At 54.3% G+C, this 20516-nt stretch overlaps 7 protein-coding genes across 7 annotated transcripts in view; 1 reads left to right on the plus strand and 6 right to left on the minus strand.

Annotated features, from left to right (window-relative positions):
* Positions 1-291: 291 nt before the first annotated feature.
* On the minus strand, positions 292-2315 carry BBK36DRAFT_1124394 (MFS general substrate transporter; the record flags this gene model as incomplete). Its single annotated transcript, XM_024891162.1, has 5 exons — positions 292-362; positions 441-608; positions 665-1985; positions 2051-2154; positions 2270-2315. 5 exons carry the CDS (start codon positions 2313-2315, stop codon positions 292-294), a joined length of 1710 nt encoding a protein of 569 aa, XP_024747787.1.
* An 821-nt stretch (positions 2316-3136) lies between these two features.
* BBK36DRAFT_1124883 (putative 3-beta hydroxysteroid dehydrogenase/isomerase family protein) lies at positions 3137-4644 on the minus strand (the record flags this gene model as incomplete). Its single annotated transcript, XM_024891207.1, has 2 exons — positions 3137-4326; positions 4410-4644. 2 exons carry the CDS (start codon positions 4642-4644, stop codon positions 3137-3139), a joined length of 1425 nt encoding a protein of 474 aa, XP_024747788.1.
* Positions 4645-5192: 548 nt separating this feature from the next.
* On the minus strand, positions 5193-8828 carry BBK36DRAFT_6805 (hypothetical protein; the record flags this gene model as incomplete). Its single annotated transcript, XM_024898499.1, has 5 exons — positions 5193-5712; positions 5783-6612; positions 6664-8049; positions 8117-8674; positions 8727-8828. The coding sequence occupies 5 exons, from the start codon at positions 8826-8828 to the stop codon at positions 5193-5195; spliced, it is 3396 nt and encodes a 1131-aa protein (XP_024747789.1).
* A 1992-nt stretch (positions 8829-10820) lies between these two features.
* BBK36DRAFT_1124832 (hypothetical protein) lies at positions 10821-11963 on the minus strand (the record flags this gene model as incomplete). Its single annotated transcript, XM_024891202.1, has 1 exon — positions 10821-11963. One exon carries the CDS (start codon positions 11961-11963, stop codon positions 10821-10823), a length of 1143 nt encoding a protein of 380 aa, XP_024747790.1.
* A 2579-nt stretch (positions 11964-14542) lies between these two features.
* BBK36DRAFT_1124026 (hypothetical protein) lies at positions 14543-17023 on the minus strand (the record flags this gene model as incomplete). The annotated part of the gene is made up of 5 exons (XM_024891123.1): positions 14543-14670; positions 14748-16165; positions 16228-16355; positions 16423-16588; positions 16686-17023. 5 exons carry the CDS (start codon positions 17021-17023, stop codon positions 14543-14545), a joined length of 2178 nt encoding a protein of 725 aa, XP_024747791.1.
* A 647-nt stretch (positions 17024-17670) lies between these two features.
* Positions 17671-18178, plus strand: BBK36DRAFT_1179617 (hypothetical protein; the record flags this gene model as incomplete). Its single annotated transcript, XM_024896180.1, has 3 exons — positions 17671-17675; positions 17894-18018; positions 18099-18178. 3 exons carry the CDS (start codon positions 17671-17673, stop codon positions 18176-18178), a joined length of 210 nt encoding a protein of 69 aa, XP_024747792.1.
* Positions 18179-19239: 1061 nt separating this feature from the next.
* Positions 19240-20516, minus strand: part of BBK36DRAFT_1124543 (hypothetical protein) — a gene marked incomplete at both ends in the record, with an annotated part of 1683 nt that continues 406 nt past the window's right edge. Inside the window, 3 exons of the mRNA XM_024891176.1 lie at positions 19240-19765; positions 19826-19895; positions 19965-20493. Of these exons, the coding sequence (XP_024747793.1) occupies positions 19240-19765; positions 19826-19895; positions 19965-20493 (1125 nt within the window). The remainder of the gene's footprint in view (positions 19766-19825; positions 19896-19964; positions 20494-20516) is intronic.

The following is a 20516-nucleotide window of genomic DNA, read 5'->3' on the forward strand; positions in this document are numbered from 1 at the left end:
CCAAGCGTAATAGGATTGGATTCTCCCTATGATATTGATAACCTGAATTCCCCTTCCACGACTTCCATTACAATTACTAGACATCTTGGTTCAATTTTGAATAAAGAAACTCATAATCTCATACACCGTCAACACCCGTTGCCGATTGGTATCATTTAGACATTCCATTAGAACCACACATGAAACAAGAGAAATTTGTGAAGAGCAGACATCAATGTAAACGCATTTCACCCACAGAGCAACCTTGACGCTCGCACGCGCTTGATAGAAAACATGATAGAGGCAAATCTCTCATCGCAAGCCTGTAAGAGCCAGCAGATCATGGCGATGGTAAAACGCTCGACAGCGCTTGCCAAACACATCTACATTGTCCAAGCATTAGTGGGCCATCATAAAAAACTCGAAATCATCAAGCAAGAACATGGAGGACAAAGACATACACATCGGAACGCTGACAAGGCAGACAACGACCTGAACAATCGAGATGGCAATCATGGTGTGCTTGATGCCGCCAGTGATGAGCCAATCGTAGGCGAAAAATGTCAGGATGAAGCTGAAAATGTTTTTGAAGATAATCATCAGGGTGAAGCCTTCAATCGTCAGGTCTCCTATAAGATGCATGTGAGTCCTCAACTGTACCATCAAGAGAAGCAAGACTTCTTACGGTAAGCGTCGACAATGTACAGGGAACTCGCAACAGCACCAATCACCATGCCGGCCACCTCGAAGCCGAAAAAGACAAGAGGCACAATGTAGCTGAACTCGCCGGAAATGACATTGCCGGCCGTCATGGCAAACCCAAACAAGCCGATGCCGCCGACAATCAGCATGGGAATCACGAGCAGGATGCGAAACTCGGGCTCGTACACGCCGTGGTTCTTGCGCGTCAGGTACTTGACGCTCGAGTCCGCGAGGAGGCCCGAGATGGCAAAGCCGCACAGCGCGCCCACAAAGGCTCCCGTGTACGCGTAGCCCGCCTTGACCTCGCCCCAAAAGTACGGCGGGCCGATGAAGATGGCGGCGACGAGGACGCCGATGAAGATGGTCCATCCGATCATGGTGCCCTGGATCAGGCAGCCCCAGATGAAGGCCGGGTTGAGGATGAGGGGGAACGGCCGGAGCAGCAGCACCCAGTAGCGCTCTTCGGTCTTGGCCCCATCAAACAGGGACAACGATTCGACAAACGACTTCTTGGGTGTCCTGGCATTGCCGATGGGCTGCAGCGCTCGCGACGTAGGGAAGAGGACGAAGCCGGACCGCTGCTTGGGCGTCTCGTCTTCGTCAGACGGCGGGTTGCTGACGGTGGCGATGCGCGACTGGAGCTTGATCTCGTCCTCGGCCTCGGCGTTGGTGTCGGTGTTGAGCTTGGTGTCACGTCGATACGCCGTCTCGGGACACAGCAGAAAGACGGCGGGGAGCGTCGCCGCCATGAAGATGGAGACAAAGTAAAACGTCCACTTCCACCCCATGGCCGCCGTGATCTTGCCCACCACAATCGGCGTGAAGAAGGCGCCGCCAAAGATGGCCAGGTTGGTAAAGGCCATGCGCACGCCTCGCTGGTGAACAAAGTACATGTCGCCGACGGCCGCGTTCAGCAGACTCTCGTACGGCGCCGTGCCCACGCCCTGGAGCACGCGCGCGCCCAGCAAGCTCCCGTAGTTGGTGCCCGTGGACCCGGCCCAGGCGCTGGACGCGACGATGACGAGGATGCCGAGCAGGAACAGGTGGCGTTTCCCCCAGACGCGGCCCGAGGGCACGAAGAAGATGGCGGCGGCGCCGGCGCCGAGCAGGAAGTAGCCGGTGAGCAGGGCGACCTTGGTGAAGGTCTTTTCGAAGAGACGCGACAGGGTGACGGTGTTGGCGGCCAGGATGGGGCCCAGCGACGTGGCCAGGACGCCGGCCCAGCAGAGGACGAAGGTGACGAGGTCGCGCTTCCACAGCGGCCAGTTGAGCGGGTCGTTGGGGTCGTCCGAGGGCTGGGGGACCTGCGGTGGGAGTGTCAGTCGGTTGAGGTCCTCAGTGTTGTTGATTCCTAGGCAGCGATACGCACGAGGATGATGGGCGTCTTGCCGCTGGTGTCGCACTTGAGCCTGGCCGCGTCTTGCTCCGTCGCCATCTGCGGCTGCGAAGGGTCATTGTAGAAGTGCGTCGTGCCTATCACACGTAGATGGAAGAGGCCATCGTCAGTCCATCATCGTCTAGGGAACATGGCAAGATTCGCGAATCGCTGCTGTCTATCAACAAGGTGCCGCGGCTGCTTCTCCCTCACCTGGGACCTTTTCCCCCGAGCTCGGCTCGAGGATGCCGAACGCCATCGTGACAACGCCTCTTCTCTCTCTCTCTCTCTCTTGGTTTAGAGTGACGGTGTTCTGCTAGCAAAAGAGTTATTGCTGATGTAGAAGCCCGGTGAGAGGAAACGGCGCAGCAAGTGACCAGAGCGCAATCATTGGCCAACCCACCAAGGGCGATGCGATGCGATGCGATGCAATTCTGTGAGATGATCTAACAGATGTCGTGGGGGTTCGAATCAATGCAGAAGCCAAGAACTGGCGTTGACTTTGACAGCGGAAGGAATCGAACGACACAGAACCAACAGAAACCCGAATACGACGATGGGCCGTCACTCAGGTATAGTACCTGAGTGCTTGTACGTACCTAGTAGTAGCAGTACCTAGTACATTTTGACGTGGAGGCGGGATTCAAGCAAAACCCGAGGTGGGCAAGCGGGAATCCCCCCCTCCTGAACCCCTGTGGCGCCAGCCTAAGCACCCCAGGATCTGCAAGCTGGAGGAGGGGCCGGTGCCTGTGAGATTTGATGTTACTAGTGCATGATCGCGGCTGTGGAGGGTCTATGTGAGTGATGATGATGATGCTTGGTACTATTAACACGATCGATCAAGTCAGACAAGCCACATCAGATTGTAAGGAAATACACAGCAATCTGTTGGTGGTATTTTACGTGTTGTTCGAGTAATTGAAAAGACTCCTCCAATGTTGATCCGGAAAGATCGTGCTGCCCATGAGCATCACGATCCCACCAGGGCAGTCACACCAACCCTCACGTACCGTACTCCACAAACAGCATCAACATCAAGCTCAGCTGCATCCTCCTCCTCCTCACCTCGACTCATCCTCATCATCGCCCCTTAGCAATCCACTCATTCCACCCCCTAACCATCTCACACATCCCCTCCACCGTCGAACAACCAGCCCTATACCCAATGCCCCCCTCCTCCACCCCCCTCCTCGCCTCCGAATCGTCCACAACACGATTCAGCCCCGTCGCAAACACGCCCGGCTGGACCCATCGCAGCGGCTCCCCAGGCTCGCTCACCCACCTCTGCAGCACCTTCGGCACCATGTTCACAACCAAGGCATACCACTCCACCAGGTAGCAGAGCACCAGCATCAGCACCGGCGGTGGATAGCTCACCTTCAGGCCCGTCGTGCTCGCCGTATCAAGAAGCCGGTAGACATCGTCGAACCGCAACGGCTTCCCCCTATCCGTCACAATGTACGGCCGTCCGGCAACCCTGTCGACGTGATCCCCCAACAACGCATCCTCATACAGCAAATGCGCCAGCGAAGCATTCTGCACATGGCACCAGCTCTGCACATTCCCCGCCACCCACGTCGGACAGTGCTTCAATCCAAGCATCCTCCCCACGACATTGTCTCTCACATGTCCGTACACCGCATTCCCGGGCCGAATCACACCAGTCCGAATCCTCGAGGCACTACTACTACTACCCGCGCCAGCAACTCGCTCGTCCGCACCACAGACGAGCCTCTCGGCCTCGGCCTTGCTCCGCGCATAATTGGTCGGATACCCAGTCGGCGGCCTCAGCGGCTCAAAGAAATCCGAGTTGTCCAAGAGCTGCACGAGTCCTTGAGGCTGCTGTCTCCTCGCCCACGGCGCAAACAGCCACTTGACCTGCTTCAGCGCCGCGTTCGAGCTCGACGTATACACAAAGATGCTCGCGCCGACCTTCTTCGCCGCCTGTAGTGAATGCATCGCGCCGGTGACGTTGACCCTTGATGTGCGCTCGTAGAACATTGCGTACCGCTCAAAAGGCCGGATCACGCCCGCCGTGTGAAAGACCGTCAGCGGTAGGTTGGCCACAGCTTCTGGCCAGGGAACCTCGTATGACTTGAGAGTTGCCGCTTCGTCGGTGATGTCAGTCTGCACAACGGCCACTTTGGATGCTGGTTCATGGCAGAATTGCTCCTCAAAGGTGAACGGGCGGCGGACGTCTACTATGCGGATTGCTTCAGGCGGGGTTCCCATGGCCAAGAGATGCAGAACAATTTGTCCTCCAAGTAATCCTAACGAGTTCATCATCAGTTTTCAGTTCACACATCTTCATATAGGAACAATCTTGAAACGGAGAAAGCAAACAGAAACTCACCAGAGCCTCCCACCACGATATACCGCCTATCCTTCCTCGGCGGCAACTCTCCCACCCAGTCAATCCCATCCCTCTTCACCCTCTCAAATACATCGCGAATATGTTCCTTCGTCAGCGGATCCGCTGCGTGGTGAGCCGCTTCCGGGGGCGTATGCGAAAGCACCCAGTTCAGCCTGAGCGTGTAAAGTGCCAGGCATAGCACGCCTGCTGCGAGCCCGAGAAGTGCTTGTCCCATCGAAGCAGGATGGTAACTGGACAAGCTGAAGCGACTGTGACCTTGAATCAGTGTATTGTGTATCAACCCCGCCCTAACTTATTGGTCTAGACGGCGGTGACTTGTGAAGGATCTAAGAGAAGTCAGGCAATTGGATGCGTGCGAGAGTAAGGTTATAGCTCTTGCGCTTGATTCCGGCAAGTTGTGCCAATACAAAGTGCCCCAGTTCAATGAAAGTGCCAGACACTGTGCTTGTTTACTTTCCACAGGGGTGTTCAAACAGCCCATCCATCACCTTACACCATTCTCCGCTGGATAGATTCCCGTGTGCAATTGATGATGATGGCACTTGACTATTGTGACTTTTGATGCTGTCTAGTTTCCGACCATTCGGTCACAACATCCTTGATGCTATCAATATCAGGAGTCCACAGAACAACAGGTGCTCAAGTAGCATGTCCTTCCCTGCCGCAGTTCATGAGCATCATCTCACCACATTCCTCCAGAGATACAGTCCATACTAATTTAGCAGAGTGCCCATTTGCTCTTGCAGAACACTGCCCTCCACATCACCAAAACGCCCACTTCTTCTTCTTCGCATCAGACTCCACCAGTGCGTCATGAATCGCATCCAGGTCATTCGTATCTCTCATCGTGTCATTCGACGATCCAATGTGGTCCATGTGAGAAATCATACCAAACGCCGGCCTAAGCATGTCCTCAAACACGTTTTCGCTCTCAAGCTGGTCTGCGTCCCACGCAGCCTTGTCCCCATACTCCAACTTGACATTCTTGTCAAGATACCGGCTCAACCGCGAGGATGTTATGCTTGCCACAACGTGTTGATGGGGAAGAGCGCTGTTCATCGAGCTCTTGGGACAGGCAAATACTCGAAGCCTTTCTGCGCCCCTGGTCTTGTCCGTCGACGAGCTTTCTTCCATTGAGTATGTCATTGTGACTGTGAGGACGCTGCTATCCCTCTTCTTCCCATGGCGATATCGGGCAACTTGTCGCATGGTGATGCTCTCAATCTCCCGTGTACGGCCGTAGTCTGGATACTGGATTCTCAACTTCCCTTTCTCGTCGGCTCTGCAAAAAGATGTTTGTCAGTCTCGTTGTTTTCAGTTCATGCGCTCACGGGCAACTTTAATGATCTTACAAGATATCCATTTGATTTACAATATCTTTGACAAAGCATTTCAACTTGTGCTCGGGTGTCAGCGCAGTTGCTCGCACTCCGCAGGCCTTCATGTCCCAAGCTCTCTGCGGGCAGTGAAGGTAAATGGCGAAGAAATCTTGGCGCTGGCCACGGACGCGGTATTGATAATTGTCTGCATTCAACTCGACAATCACGGGTTCCTCGCCTTTTGGTCCGTAAAAAACACACTCCAAGTCAAACCAGGTTTCCTTCTCATACAGGTGCCAAGGGGATTCCCCCGACGGCGTAATGTTAGCCAGCGTATTGGCATCGCCGGCTGATGTTGAGAGGATAGGAGAGAATCCGATACAGTCTTGCCGAAAAGTTGTGCCGTTTAATAATCCAAGGACGTCCTCGGCTGAGTGAGTTGGACCAGAACCACTGTGGTCTACCAATCCTGGAGCCATCTTCTTGATGTAGACGCGGCCGAACACCACTTCCAGAGAGACATAGCCAGGAGCGAGCTCAAGAATTTGCGACCCCCTTTTGAGCTGCTGCTCCGCTTCTTTCAGAATATCGCTCTTCTCCTGAGGCAGGTGGCCGTCTTTTTCATGATTATTCTCCAGTTTTGGCTCCTTGGACAACTTGCCTTCAGGCTCAGGGGCCCATGCCGGCGGAATACTGCTGCCACCCAGACCGGGAAACCGGGGTGGTGGCCTCTGTAGTGGCCCACCAGTCGTTGAACGCGGCGTGTTTGGTAACTTGGCGGCATCAGCATAAAGCAATGGCTTCGGTGCATGTTTCTTGGGCGACTTGGGCGATTTCACGAGGGCTGGGAAATCAGAGTCAAACTAGAAGGGGATCTGTCAGCATGTGACCGTTAACTCGTCGTGTGAACTCACTTCTGGTTTTTGTTTCGGCCCTGTCGGCGTTGAAGAATTGCGGCGTGTCGATGATTGAATGCTTTGGCTCCTCTTTGTCGGTGCCTGCCTGGCACGAGAACTGTTTCCTTTAGGAGAAGGGGCCGCCTTGCCCGAAGGATTAATTGCACGGCCTCCCTTCTGCTTCATGGTACGGAACATTTCTCTTGGCTCCTCTTTCATTAGTCCAAAGCTCAGCGAGCCATCGGAGGTTCTGCTCGTTAGATCTATCTCCTGAGCTTCAAGAGGGTTGCTCTCGCCAATAGGGTCATGGTCGCAAGTGCCCCAAACGGACTTTGCGCGGGTCAAAGTTTGAGTCGGTGGCTCATCATAATCCAGACATATCAAATCATCATTAGAACTCTTGAACTGCTCCAGGCGGACAAGTCTATCGTTCAACTCTTGAAGTTCCGTGACTGTGCTCGGGACCTCACTGCCAGCTGGCCCGCTCCCACTCAGGGTCCCCTCACCCGGCTCGTCTAGAGAGATGAGAAGCTCATCTTCGCAGTCGTTTGACATCGTAAACTGAGGCTGAAGTTCAGTTTGCTGAGAGCTGAGAAGATCACCCTCGTAGTGCTTGGGCAAGGGGAACTGTGGCTGGATTCCGTCTTCCTGAGAGATGAGAAGATCACCTTTGCAGTGATTGGACATCGTGAACTGAGAATGGATTTCTTCTTCCCAATCCAAAATGCAGCTTCCGGCCGCCGATGGCCTGTGGTTGCGCACAAGTTCGGTCTCGGTATTGGCCAGTGGCCGCATAGATCCCATCACTGCCTCCACACTAGGCAATTCGGGCGAGAGTAGAGCAGATGCAGGCGGCTGTGGCTGAGCCAAAAGCTCCTGATCATCGACGAGATCTTGATGGTGATCTATGCTTTGATCGTTATAAGCCGGCACAGGAGAGGTCAGCTTCAGGCTGTTTGCCGGCGCGTCGCGATGAGCCATTTGATCGCTTTGTACAGGTTCGCGAAGTGGACTCAAGGTCTCTGTCCGAGCTGGCGACATGACCTTTGGCTCCTTCACAACTTCCGATTCATGGAGCAATCGAATCTTGGCGCCTCTTTTCTTGGTAGGTGGGACGTAACCCTTGAAGGCGACGAGCCCCGGTTCAGCTTCAGCCGGCGGTGCGTCTTTCAACGGATAGACAATGGTATCAGGGATCCAACGGCCATGCCTGTCCAAAGTCTCAGTCCTCACGATAGCTGCATTGGAGAGCAGCTTGTATTCGGTTGCAATATCCGTGTCACCAGATGGAGTAGCAAAAGTGGCCCGAGCTAGCCCAACGTGAGACATCCATTTGAATGTCAGTCTGACAGATGCTTGGCCCTCAAGAAGAAGGATATGCGATGCTACTTGAGGTTTGCTTGCCTGTCTTTGAGTTAGAAACCCTAGGTACGCCTGGATTGCGGCAACGGAGGATAGATGGAGTACATACCAGCAGATTCAGCATCGAGTTGAGCTTGCGTACTGTCTTTTCGACAGTTTCCATTGATTCCCAAGATCCGATATATATCAACTCTCCTCTGAGGTTGTACGAGATCTCGCAGTTGGTGGAAAAGGCAAAGTCGTGGACCGTGATAGGTGCGTCTTTGGACTTTGAGAGAAGAGAAAACGCAGATAGTAGGGTGTCTATGGGAACACCACTCGAATTTTGGAGTCCTCTCCAAGTCGATTTGTAAGGAATATTGGCCATAGTCACCGGAAATTGGTGGTCTGCAAAGGTATCGTAGATGTCCTCTCCAAGAGCCTTGTATAACAGCCACGCCATGACGCGGGGGTTTTCTGGGACTTTCTGCAAGACATCTGGATGTAGATAACCCTCTTCGACGTCAATGTCCTCTATTGCGTTGAACTTGAGCTGCTCGACTTCTGCGTCCAATAGGTCGTGCATCAAATATTGGATAGTATCGGCGATTTTGTGCTGATGCTCTGCCATGGTGATGCACTTGAACCATGGTATGTCCGGCTCGTGCAAGATCTCAAGGAGTTCATCCTAGTGGGGTTTTAGTTGAGTCCATTGGGGGTCAATATGTTGCAGTAATTACCTGGCATGCCAACTTGACAGATTCAACGAGGTCCTTGACGCCTAACGCGAGTAAAGGGGGATTGCAGGTGATGTAGAACTCCACAATCCCAGATTCCGCCATGATGTGGAAAGAATCGCAACAAGAGACTGCCAAGCTTCCAGAGAACCAAGACAGATACTTGTCCCATCGTCAGTATTCCGATATGCCACATCTCTTTATAAAAGGCAGGATGCAGGAGACAAAGAGCGCAGGGGCATATTAGACGCATGCAGCAGCATATACGTTTCTATGTGCCTGAAGTCATCGCGAGCTTGGATATTATAAACATACCTAGTAGTGACGCCTCAAGCAGGTAATCAAGATCAAGAAAACAAGATATTGCCGCAGTAGGAGGATGTTGGCACCCGCAGCAGCCTGGCAATGTCGAACGCCACCCAAGAACGGAGCACGTCAACGCAAGAAATAATAAGGAACGCTCATGGCATCATCTAAGAGGACACCATAATTTCGCAAATATTCCTCAGATAGTCTGCAGTCGCACTCCGAAAAAAGAGCAGGCGAGAAGGAAAGCTTCGCGGCACTGCCGTATCTCGTCTCGAGGGTCTGCAGAGAGACCGAGAAAGACTCTGCCAGTATCGTCAAAAACAAAAGGGAAGGGGGGGTTAGGAAGGAAGAAGAAGAAGAAGAAGAAGAAGAAGAAGAGAGGTGAAGAAGTAAACAAAAGAGGAAAAAGAACCAGAAGGAAGGAAAAAGTCTCCGAGAGTGCAGGGCCCCGGTATATATGGCTGTCGTAGTAGCACGGCAGGTGCCAGACGGGTGGCAGCTGGGAGGGCCAGCACGTGAACTCCTGACCGCCGCAACTGTTGAGATTTACGCTGAAGAGCCATTCACTGCAGTCAGTTGTCAAAGGCATGAGGTAAGGTATGATAGACAGAGGCTTCGCAGATGATGGGATCATGATGCTATATGGGCAGTTGGATAGCGTCTGTGAATAGGTAGGACAGGGTGGTCTGGACGAGGCGGGGAGTTGCCTGCTTTTGTATACAATTTCCCACAGTTTCCGAGGATTTGGGAGAGCTTCAGGCAAGAAAAAGAAGAAGAAGAAGAAGAAGAAGAAGAAGAAGAATTTCGGTGATATCTACGGGCTTCTTGTTGACTTGATGTCCTCATTTCCTCAAAAGCTGGACCATAGAGCCATATGCCAACTCTACAGGCAGCAGACAACGTTACAACACACCAGCTTCTCCACAACAACTAGAACAGAACGTTGAGAAACAACACAGGCCAACTCTCGTATGTATATCTTCGTATTCCTCGTCTTTCTAACCTCTCTTATTACACATATCTAGCCCTCGTTTTTCTCTCTTTCTATGCAGTACAGCTCTCTCTCCCTCGCAAGTCAATCGCAATTTAATCTTCAAGCTCCAAGGCTCTTCGCGGTACCGGCGAGCCGCCAGGACAAACAGCGTAAGCATGAGAGATAATGCACCATTCAGCTTCTATTCTTCTTTTCTTTCTTGGTTCAAATGCATCCAACGCCATATGCATTGCGAAAGCAGCCGCTCTCTAGCATGCCAGAAAAAAAATAACAAAAGTGGTGAGACGGGGTGTGAAGAAAGTGTAGAAAAAGACTGTCATATCCTGTCCAAAGCCAACTGACCGTTCTCTCTATGTAATTAACAGAAACGAATAAAGAAACAATAAGTCAGAAAGAAACAAGCATAAATGAAGGGAGTGAAAGAAGAAAGGGATAAATAAAACCATAGTCGAAGAAAAGAGAGGATGGAGGGGATAGAAGGCGATGGGGGGAGAGACAGAGAAAGTGGTATCATTATAGAAAGCCGCTGTGTCTACACGTTTGGTCGGTGATGTGACGTGTGGGATGTGGACAACGCAAAACCAGAAAAAGCCATGAGCATAGAGTCCCCGTAAGAATGCACCCGACAAGATCGATTCGGAAAACAGCAAGATCAACGCCAAAGGGAGAACGAGGAAGAACCCAGACGGAAATTGTTAGCCGTGACAGAGGAGAGGATGGAGAAAGAAAGAGGCTGAAGATGGGATGGAGAAGAGGTAGCAGTAGTCGCCGGGGGGGAGGGGGAGCGGCAGCTTTCATTCAGCCCCCTTGACATTCTCCTTGACCTTGAGCGCCCATCTCAGCTTGTGCAGCGTCTCCCTGGACTCTTCCAGTATCCTCTGCTGCTCCTCCTCCGTCTTCCTGGCGTTCTCCTTGATGTCCCTGAGGTTGTCCTCCTGCGCCTTCTTGTACTCCTCAAAGAGGCGCGCAATGTCCTCCTTCTCGCGCCTCAGCTTCTGGATGTTGCTGTCCTGCTGCTCGCACAAGTCCCGTAGCGTCTGGATCTTATCGTCGTCCGACTTGCGCTCGTCAACGATGGTGTTGATCTCCGTCTTGATGGTGCAGATGGCCTTGTTGACCTCGTCGCCCTGGTCACGCCAGTGGGACGAGATGGCGTTGTAGCGGCCCTCCATGAGCTGGGCGTAGCTCGTCGCGTCGTCGACCTGCGTCTTGGCGTCGCGCCTCACCTTCTCCATCTCGTCCCGCCAGTTGCGCTCCAGCTCCTGCGCCGCCACCGTCTTCTTCTTCTCCGTGTCGACCGTCGCCAGCAGCGTCTCAACCTGCCGTTCCTTCCTGGCAAGCAGCGTCTTGGTGACGTTGGCCTCGAGCAGCCGGCTCTCGTAGTCGTTGATCATGCGCTCCATCTTGTCCTCGACCAGCTTGGCCGCCTGCCGGGCCTCCTCCGCCCGCAGCTTCTCAATCTTGATCTCGCGCTTCAGGGCCTCGTTGTCGCTGACGAGCTTGTTGATGACCCGCCCCGTCTTGCCCAGCCCGGCCTTGCCAATGGTCGAGTCCCACTGCGCGCTGTCGCCGTGCTCGTCGCCGTTGTCTTCCAGGGGCACCGACGCCGGGTCCGCGACCGCCACCGCGACCGCAGGCTCGGGGTCAACGGCGGCGGCGGCGCTGTGGCCATTGCTGACGTCGTTGGACTTGTGCTGCTCGGGCGATTCTCTCGGGGTGTTGTCGGGGCTGGGCCTGGCCGTCTCGGTCTCGGCCGGCGCGGCGGACACGACGGTGGACAGGTTACTGGCCTTGCTGGTGACGCTGCTGGAGAGCCCGCTGGCGTGGTTGCTCTCGGGGCCCGTCTCGGAGCCCTCGAAGCTGGGGACGCTGCGGATGGTGGCCGTCCTGCCCAGGGCCTGCGCCTGCTTGGACACGGAGGCGGCGCGACTCGGCATGGCGTTGACGGTGCCGGCGGAAGCTGGTGTTAAGGTCCTCGTGCCTGGTGAATCATCTAGCGAGGGGCGGGCGGGATGGGAGGCTGCCAGCGGCGGTTCGCATCAGCGGTCAGGTCAGTCTGTGAGGCAGCCGATTCGGGGCACAAATCAAAGGGAAATGAACGACTGGAGGTGGTGGTGCAAAGTACTGAAGAGCAAAAGCCGGTGGTTGTTTGAGTATGGATTTGTGCAGGGCAGGACAGTGCAGCAAAAGCATGTACAACGTGGACGACGGAAGAGGTACAGTAGGTAAGCAGTTCGGGTGTGTTGTGATTCGGTCCCGTCCAGGCAACGTAAAACGGCCGTCCAGCAGTTGTTACTGTGTCTATTACGGAGGAAATAACTGGATGGAAGCGCAGGCAATTGTGCTGTGCTGTAAGATGAAATACTGTATGAGGTGGGTACGGGGGGGCCCAGCATTCGCTCGCTCTCGCGTAAATGAGCGAGCAATGCGGAACGCGCAGCCGGGCTGTCAAGGGGATCTCAAGAGAATGACGAAGCAACAACAGAGACAAAGAGAGAGAAACTGAAGAACATCACCCACCAAGATACTTGTCTATCCCGTTGTTCTGCAGTGAATCCTGGTGAAGGCTAAAGAATCGCTCGTGCAGCCGGCGAAGGGGCATGTCTGTCTGTCGCTTCCTTCGAATCGTCTGGAGAACTGCTGCACCCGTTCCTTCAGTGGTGTCTCAAGTGCTCGGAATGGCCGTGTTTCGTTCGTCTTATGCGTGAATCTGCTTCAGCCTTCTAAATCAGCAGCCAGGGAGGAAGCGGACAAGGCGTGCCGTTGGGTTATAGTATAGGGAGGTATAAGAGAGAGCCTGGGGTTGTACATTGGCCTGTAAGATGAGCCGAGCTGGGGATGGATGTCAATCACTCATGGAGGATAAGAGGGACGCCTGGATATATATAGACTACGTATGCCTGATGTGTCTTTGGAAGGATAGATTGCACATACGGGCTGGACCGATTAGTCTCAGGACAAGCTCACGTCATGTCCTCGATAGGTTAGCATTCTATTCTATTCATCCAACTACTACTATAGTACTACTACTACCTACGACGTCGTGGTCCCTCCAAAACTGGTAAACAAGGGGAAACCCACAAATGGCACCCAACAAAGGAAACGCAAGGCAAGGCAGAACAACATCAACACACAAATGCACCGCCACGATTGCACCAATCGCAGCAAAAGCAAAGAAAAGACCCCTCCCAAGCCGTCTCTTTGTTTTTCCCTATCATTTTTTCCCCCCTTGTGCCCACGCTATTCTGTCTGGGCCTGTCTCTACCGCTTCTGTCTCATTCTCTGTACCCGGTAGGTAGTAGTCAATTCCAATGTCGAGGGTAAGATTTCCGCATGGCCTTTGTTTGAGGCTTTCACGTATCATGCAGTAGATATTTACATATTTACACATCGCCGTTGCGTCTTCAATTCCATGATTTGTCCATGTAAAGGATGCACACTGCAGGGCCGGATGCACGGAATTCAACAAAGCTGACCAGGCAACGAAGCACCTCGCGGGACAGCAACTCCAATAGAACACCAGCCAGCATCCCACACCCAGTGTTTACAGCATGATGTCAGAGAACGGGCAACCCACACGACAAAATAACAAGCGAGATCAATCAATCATTTCTCCCCGCAGATGAACGTCCCGAACCGAACCACCCCTCATTGTCCCTTTCTTCTCTCCTTGCATCTGCCCGATATCAACGTCCGTAGTCTTTACGGAGGAACTTGTACCTAAACGTCTCGCGCTAGCATTGAAGTGAAATAAGCCATGCAGGGTTACCCGAATTCAACAAGTCTTGTAGTATTCTCTTTGGGAACAAATCTCGCTTCGTTCAGGTGAGAGCCGTAGAGCCTCGGGTAGATGAGATTTGATCACCGTTGGATTTTGTGGGTTACTAGAGCAAGGCCGTGTACGAGCAGATGGGCATCATCCAGCACCTCATGGTACCTATGGTGCTCCGTCATGATGTGAACGAAGACGACCAATACCGACGTCTCCCAGATAAGGTAGTTGTCTACGACTTCCTGGTCTACTTTGTATCTCCAATAGCTACCTACCAAGTGCTATTCCTCCGTGAGACCCTTCATCTGCATTCCTTGTATATGCACCTCTCGAAATTCGACATGGTCCCTCTACTAACAGATCCGATATGATGGCAACATTTGCTCCCGTAAACCATCCTCGACATTTCTCTTATATGCTGATATCCACGCCATTCTTGTATTTGTAGTCCCACGGCAACCGACAATGCCTGCCCGATACATCATTCATACAACAAGTCTCTACGCCGCTATTACGACTGATGAAAAAAAAGTCCCTGTCCCGCGGTCTCTATTTTGTCCAACCATGCTTAGGCCACGCACTCTCCCATGATTTCCCTTTTCCTAAGCTCTCAGCCAAAGGCTTGTCCACGTTCGCCTCGCCCTATAGCCTCCTTTAAAAGTGCCGAAATCTCAGCTTTTCAGCCGTAGATGTAAAGATCTGGCCTCTGTTCGGATATATACTGCTGGACAGTTATTCCGCCGTCTATGTGGTGATGGCGGTCCCTGCTGGTGCTGGCGCCGGGCTCTCGTTGTTTTCTTTCGTTGCGTTTTCTAGGAATTGCGGTCGGTATTTGCTGAGATATTTGCTCGCCATAGGCCTAGCATCTTCGACTGTGCCTGCAGTTAGTTTTGTTCCGACCTCTTCAACAACATAGGTACATCACATAAGGTAGGAGGGAGGAACATACAATCCGTCCATATATCCTGAACAACGTCCAACGCAGCCTCCTTGACAGGCGGCCGCATAATCACCAAATACAACAGGCTTGTCAACGCCAGCTGCGTCACGCTCGGATCCCGACACATGTGCTTCACCCGCGACAGGATCGCCCGGTTCAGCTCGGGGATCTCGCTCAGGAACCGCGTCAGCACCTTGTCCTGCGGGTGCAGGTACGGGAGGAAGCCGTCAATGAGCCGCAGCGTGCACTTCTCGTAGTACGTCGGGTGGTCGCCGCCGGCCCTGAGCTGCACCTTGTCGTTGTACCACTCCTCGCAGAGCCACGACACCGCGACGTCAATGTGCTTTCGGAAGTCTTCCATGATGTAGTTGTAGAGGATCTCCCGGATGCTGTTGTTGAGGGACGGCGGTCGTTTGGTGTCCTCCGTCTCGTCCTTGACCGAAATCTCCTCGAGACCGGCTGAAGACCGGGTTGCGAGCCGCGTCAGAATGGTCATCCAGGAGTCTCTGCTCTCGGAGCTGGCTGCAAGCCGGTTGAATCCCGCCTTCTGCTTCTTCGTTCCCGGCTCGTCCAGGGACTTCATCATGTCCAGCACGCTCGTCACCGTCGCTTTGCCTGCAGCGAGGGCCGTCTCTGGCGTCAACGGCTGCGGTTGGGGAAGGCTGAAGGATCGCAGCCCCAAGGTGTCATCCAGGCTTATTCTGGGTTCTGCCGAAGCCGGTGCCGGGGCGTTGTCCAGCTTGTTCAGTATCTGTTCCGTGTCTTCGGCCTGATAGAAATCTGGCTCGTAGTCGTCCTCGTCCTCGTCCACGCCCAAGGGAGCAGTGTTTGGATTCAGCTCCGCGGGAGGGCTATTGTTCAGCGTCTCCAGCCGGCCGCGCACACCATCTACAGCCTTTGCGAGGACCTGGGCATCCAACCGGGACAGGGTATTCACGGCAATTCTGGCTACGAGGCTGTGGGGCACCTGAGAGACGTCAAAGTACTTGAGTCCGTCGTTGCCGATGAGGGTGAAGACATCGGCCAGGCTATGGGGGCCAGGGCCCAAGGGGGGTATCTGGATCTGGGAGGCCTCGATCCGCTGGCGCTTGGCATCATATCCGTCTTGGGGCTTGGGCTCCAGAGGTCTCTTGCGGCCGGCACTGTCGAAGAGCTCGGCCACCATACGCATTGTGCTCTCGACATGCTGCTGTATTCTGGGCACGATTGGGTTGTGGGGGTCTCGCTTACTCAGGTGAATCAACAGCAGCCGCGCCGTCTTCTCCATGGACTTGATCATCACCTTGGACTTTGGGGTCAATGGCGAGTTGGCTGCTTGCAGGGGGTTGAAGCTGAGCAATGCATTGAGGATGCGACTGGATGTGGAGGGGCGAGTCCGCACCATGATGGACAGGCAATTCAGAGTCGCATCTACTAGAAGGCCATCGCTGGGGTTGGGTGAGTATACGGGCTATGCATCGCCAGGAACCGGAACCGCGTCGAAACTTACTTGTTGCCCTGAAGGATACTCAACATGCGGTCCAACAGCCCACTTGCCTCTGCTTCGAGAATTCTAGGATCGAGCGTCTGGTGGTTGGGCGGTACCTTGTCCAGCGAGACATCTAGGCCACCGCCATACTAGAAGAAGAACATTGTTTTGATGAGAACTCTTATCCTGATTTGCAACAGCATTGTAACATCTTACCCTGTGCTCGGCGCCAGAAGCGACGGTTTGCGCCAGCACCACTCGCTGGGCAAACTTGATGCAGCATATCCTCACCGTGGGAGGGACGTTGTCCCACAGCTGCAGGATCTTGTGCTTGATGCTCACCATCCTCTCCCACGTCACTGTATCGTAGCTATTGTTGATGCTGCCATGGTTGCCAAGTCAGTCATGGATACGCCCTCTACATGCGATATGGGCCGAAGAGAGGGGAGAAACAAAAAAGAACAAGAAGGAGCACCAACATCCACCTCATGGCCAGCGGGTAGATGCTCGCCGCCGCCTGGATCACGTTCCGCAGCACCTGCGCATCCACCTCCGTCTCAATCAGCGACTCCAGCGTCGTCAGCACATACGGCTGCATCGTCTCCTTCTCGGAATTGGGCAGCGCCGGCGTGGCAAACGCCTCGGCCAGAAAGTCCGTCACCCATCGCCGCAGCTCGATCGGCGCCTTGGGCCCGACGATGGGCAGGATGCCTCTGACGACACTCGGGTAGTACTTTACATCGCCCAGCACCAGCTTGCGGGCGTCGTTGAGCTGGCGGATCTGGTCCGGCACCGAGAGCGTCGACGAAGAGGCCATGACGTCGGAGCTGTTTTCTTGGCGTTTTCGCGAGACGTCCTCTCTCTGTTTGTGTCTCTCTATCGGGGGATTGTCTTCAATGCGCGGGCGAGGGAAAAAGGCACGACGAGGCGGGACGACATCAGACGGGGAGGAGAAGACGCTGTGAGATGGAACGATGCTGCATTTGAGGTCGCGCGACAAACAGGCTAGACTACCGCAACAGTAATTGATCTTCTCTCCTCTCCCAGTCGAAGCGTCATGGGCTTAAATCAGCAGCAACAAAAGCTCCCACGCCAGGCCCTTTGCCGCAGATCGTTCGTCGTCGAGGCTTCGTGACACGGACGTCGCAGCAAGTTTCGCACAGAGAGCGCCCGTCAATGAAGATACGCTCGATATGGATCCGCTTCGCTCTTCTTTGTTCGCTTGTCGAGATGCTTGTTATCGGTGGATCTGGCGGGCGAATTGCTGAGATGCGAGATGCAAGAAGCTTCAGCCAAAAGCTTTGGGCGACGGGAACGTGACGCGGGTCCAAGGCGGCAGAATCACTGCATCCCTGTCGAAAAACGCTAAAACCGCAAAGGACAGCTACCGGCCTCTGTGTCACAGCGCTACCACAGGGCCCAGCAAGATGCAGTAGAGCACGTTTAGCCGGAGAAGCACCGGCGATGTCGTCTCCAACACCTCATCCCACTCGCAGGCGCATGATACGATCCTTGACAGCGGCGAACCGATTCCGCAAAGGCAGCTTGAGCTTGTATTTTCTCACGAGAAGCACAGCACAGCTCCTCGCACACATACACGACAATGGCGTACGCTCTCCCAATTACATACCCTATCCGCTTACATATACAAGACGGCGCAATTGACACACACGAACCCGAACTCTAGATCCCATTCCACCTACTACGACCGGCGCCTGCGGCAAGGCCCTGCCCTCGTCCGAGCTCGACGGCCATATCTCTTCAAGAATGCAGTGACCGGCCTCGGTCTGTTTGCGCTCGTCGGAGGAGTCTGTACGTGCTTTGCAACTTGCCCCGCTCATGCGATATTCTCTAATTTCCTGCGGATCGAGGCGACTAACTCTGATTTACAGACTGGTATACCCTTAACGCTGTCGGACAGGACGACTTTGAGGACGTCAAGGTTCCGGATGCGCCTCGACAGGCAAAATAGAGGACATGCAATAACGAATGGAAACAACAAGAGGGAAAACCGTTACGACGGCAATATGGGGCGCTTGGGTGTTGCAAATCACGATCCGTCAGCTTTTATGCTGTGTACTATATACCTATTCACTTTCCAGACACCGGGGATGGACTCTCCTACCTATGCATCACATACAAAATCCACGCAATGGCACGCAACTGCAACAATACTCTTTCGCCTTATATAAATTTGTAAAAGTGTGTAGAAGAGTACAAAAAACAACAAAAAGCCGCCAGTTCTGTACAGTCAGAGTAAGATCCCCTTCTGCCATGCAAAGACATTTCCGTTGCCGCCATTGCCAGCCTTCCGAAACCAGATCGTGATAACGCCGTTGAATCTTTATTACCGGTGAACCAATCCTTGCAAATCCCCCAGATCGAAATCCGCATACAAACATAGACAAAAGAGGGGAAGAAGGGGAGAGAAAGGGGGGGTGATGGGAAACAAAACAGAGGCCGCACTTCTTTTTTACATTGATTGAGCCAACATCAAGCCCTGGTCTTGGGTATCATTTAAGTGTCCGAACGCAGAAATCTTCATACCGATAGCCGAGGTCAGCGGCGTACTCTCGAATATCGGGCATCGTCAAAAACGCAAGAGGCGACCCTCAAGCCGCGGCCGCTTTGGATCCGCGACCAAGTCCTGAGATGCTGCTCATCCGCTTCATCTGGTGAGAAGACGGGTTCAAGAGGTTGCGCGTTATCTCGGGAGATTCGGATAGCCGTGCAGAGTGAGCGGGCGATCGCACGGCTCCTGGACCATCCAGAGCCGCCTTGAGATCAGTCGAGTGTGGGATCGCACTCTGCGGCGTTCGGCCGGCAGCAGCGGCGGGCTCAGGGCGGACTTCCGCAGCCGCGTGGTGCTGGTAGAGCTTGTGGGCCGAGTGGTTCGGGTTCGCCCAAGGTGTGTTTTTGACAAATTGCTCTCCCGCAGGGTCGAGACGGGTCAGGTGAGGCGGCTGGTACTCCTCTCGGATGTGACTTATTGAGGGCTTCTGCCGCAGGCGTCGGGTCCGCTGATGGGAAAAGTCAGTAATCGTGGAAATTCTTCGCAAGACAGAGTTCACTCACTTCCATGGCGGCCAGGTCAGCTTCCAGCTCGGATGTAGATGCCCCCTGCAGCTCAGGTCCAGCTGGGAAGCCTTCGTATTTGGCGAGGCCGGCGAGGGTCGACACCTCGGTGTTGTAGGCAATGGCGTTCCTGATGCGCTGCGCGGGATCCTTGGGGAACAGCAGGCCGTAGTCTGGCAGGCTGTGCGCGCTCCGCCGAGCGCTCTGCACATCGTACCACTGCCTGTTGAGGGCCTCCAGAGCATGCTCGCGCTTCTCTCGGACAGCCTGAAAGTACTGGCCCCAGATCTGAGCTCTCGTGGCCACGGCGCGCCGCTCGAGAGCCTTGAGTCGGTATTCGTGCTCGGTATTGATGGCCCGTAGCTTCTGCTCCAGTCGGTCATCCAGGCACTGCTTCATGTTGAGGTACTCGGGATGCGTGGGCTCTGGAGCGTGTAGCGACTGCTCTTCTTCTTCGAGCCTCTGTAGCCTATCCTTGTAAAGCCTGCACAAAAGGTATGAGCACATTGCCGTTACGAGTGGGGAGGAAGAAGCCGGCACTTACCGATCCCTGAAAATGCCAAACATTTCCTCAATCTGCGTCCAGTCTCGATAGGCAGCTTGCTTCCTTTCCACTGAGGGGTTTCCATGTTAGCACATGCCCTGTGGCACACCTGACAAGGCTCAGGAGGGTGAAAGCTTACGTTCTTCGAGGTTGCGCGCTGCCGCGTCAGTCTCCTCATCAGCTTCGGGCTCTGCCTCCTCTTCCTCGGCATGGTCGGGCTCGGGCTCCTCCTCCAGCGCGGGGTCTTGCTGGTCGTCACGGGCTTCTGCCGGGGGTTCGCTCTCGGCATCATCCGAAACGACCGTCTTCCGCTTCGAGCCGCTACGCTTGGTCTTCCTTGGCACCTCCAGAGCTTCGTCCTCGGCCGGCGTGTCTTGGTTCGTGGCAGAGGCCTCGTCGTCGTCCGCAACAGACCGAACTGAGCGGACAGCAATGGCGGCGGGTGTCGCGTCGTCTTTGGCAGCCGCAAGATGATCGTCACCGTCTGCATCGGCAGCCGATATTGATCCCGTGCGTTTCCTAGCCGGCTGCTCCAGGTCTGACTGGAGTTCGGCGGCGGCAGCAGATCGCTTCCGCTTCCTCTCCTGCGAGTCGCCGCGAGAGCTTTTGTCTTCTTTCGGAGGAATTGTTATGGGCTTTGTCGGGGACTCGTTCTCATCGACGTCGTCCTCTTCGCCGTCGTCGTCGTCGT

Source organism: Trichoderma citrinoviride (genome assembly GCF_003025115.1).
Source record: "Trichoderma citrinoviride strain TUCIM 6016 unplaced genomic scaffold BBK36scaffold_11, whole genome shotgun sequence".
Classification (NCBI taxonomy): domain Eukaryota; kingdom Fungi; phylum Ascomycota; class Sordariomycetes; order Hypocreales; family Hypocreaceae; genus Trichoderma; species Trichoderma citrinoviride.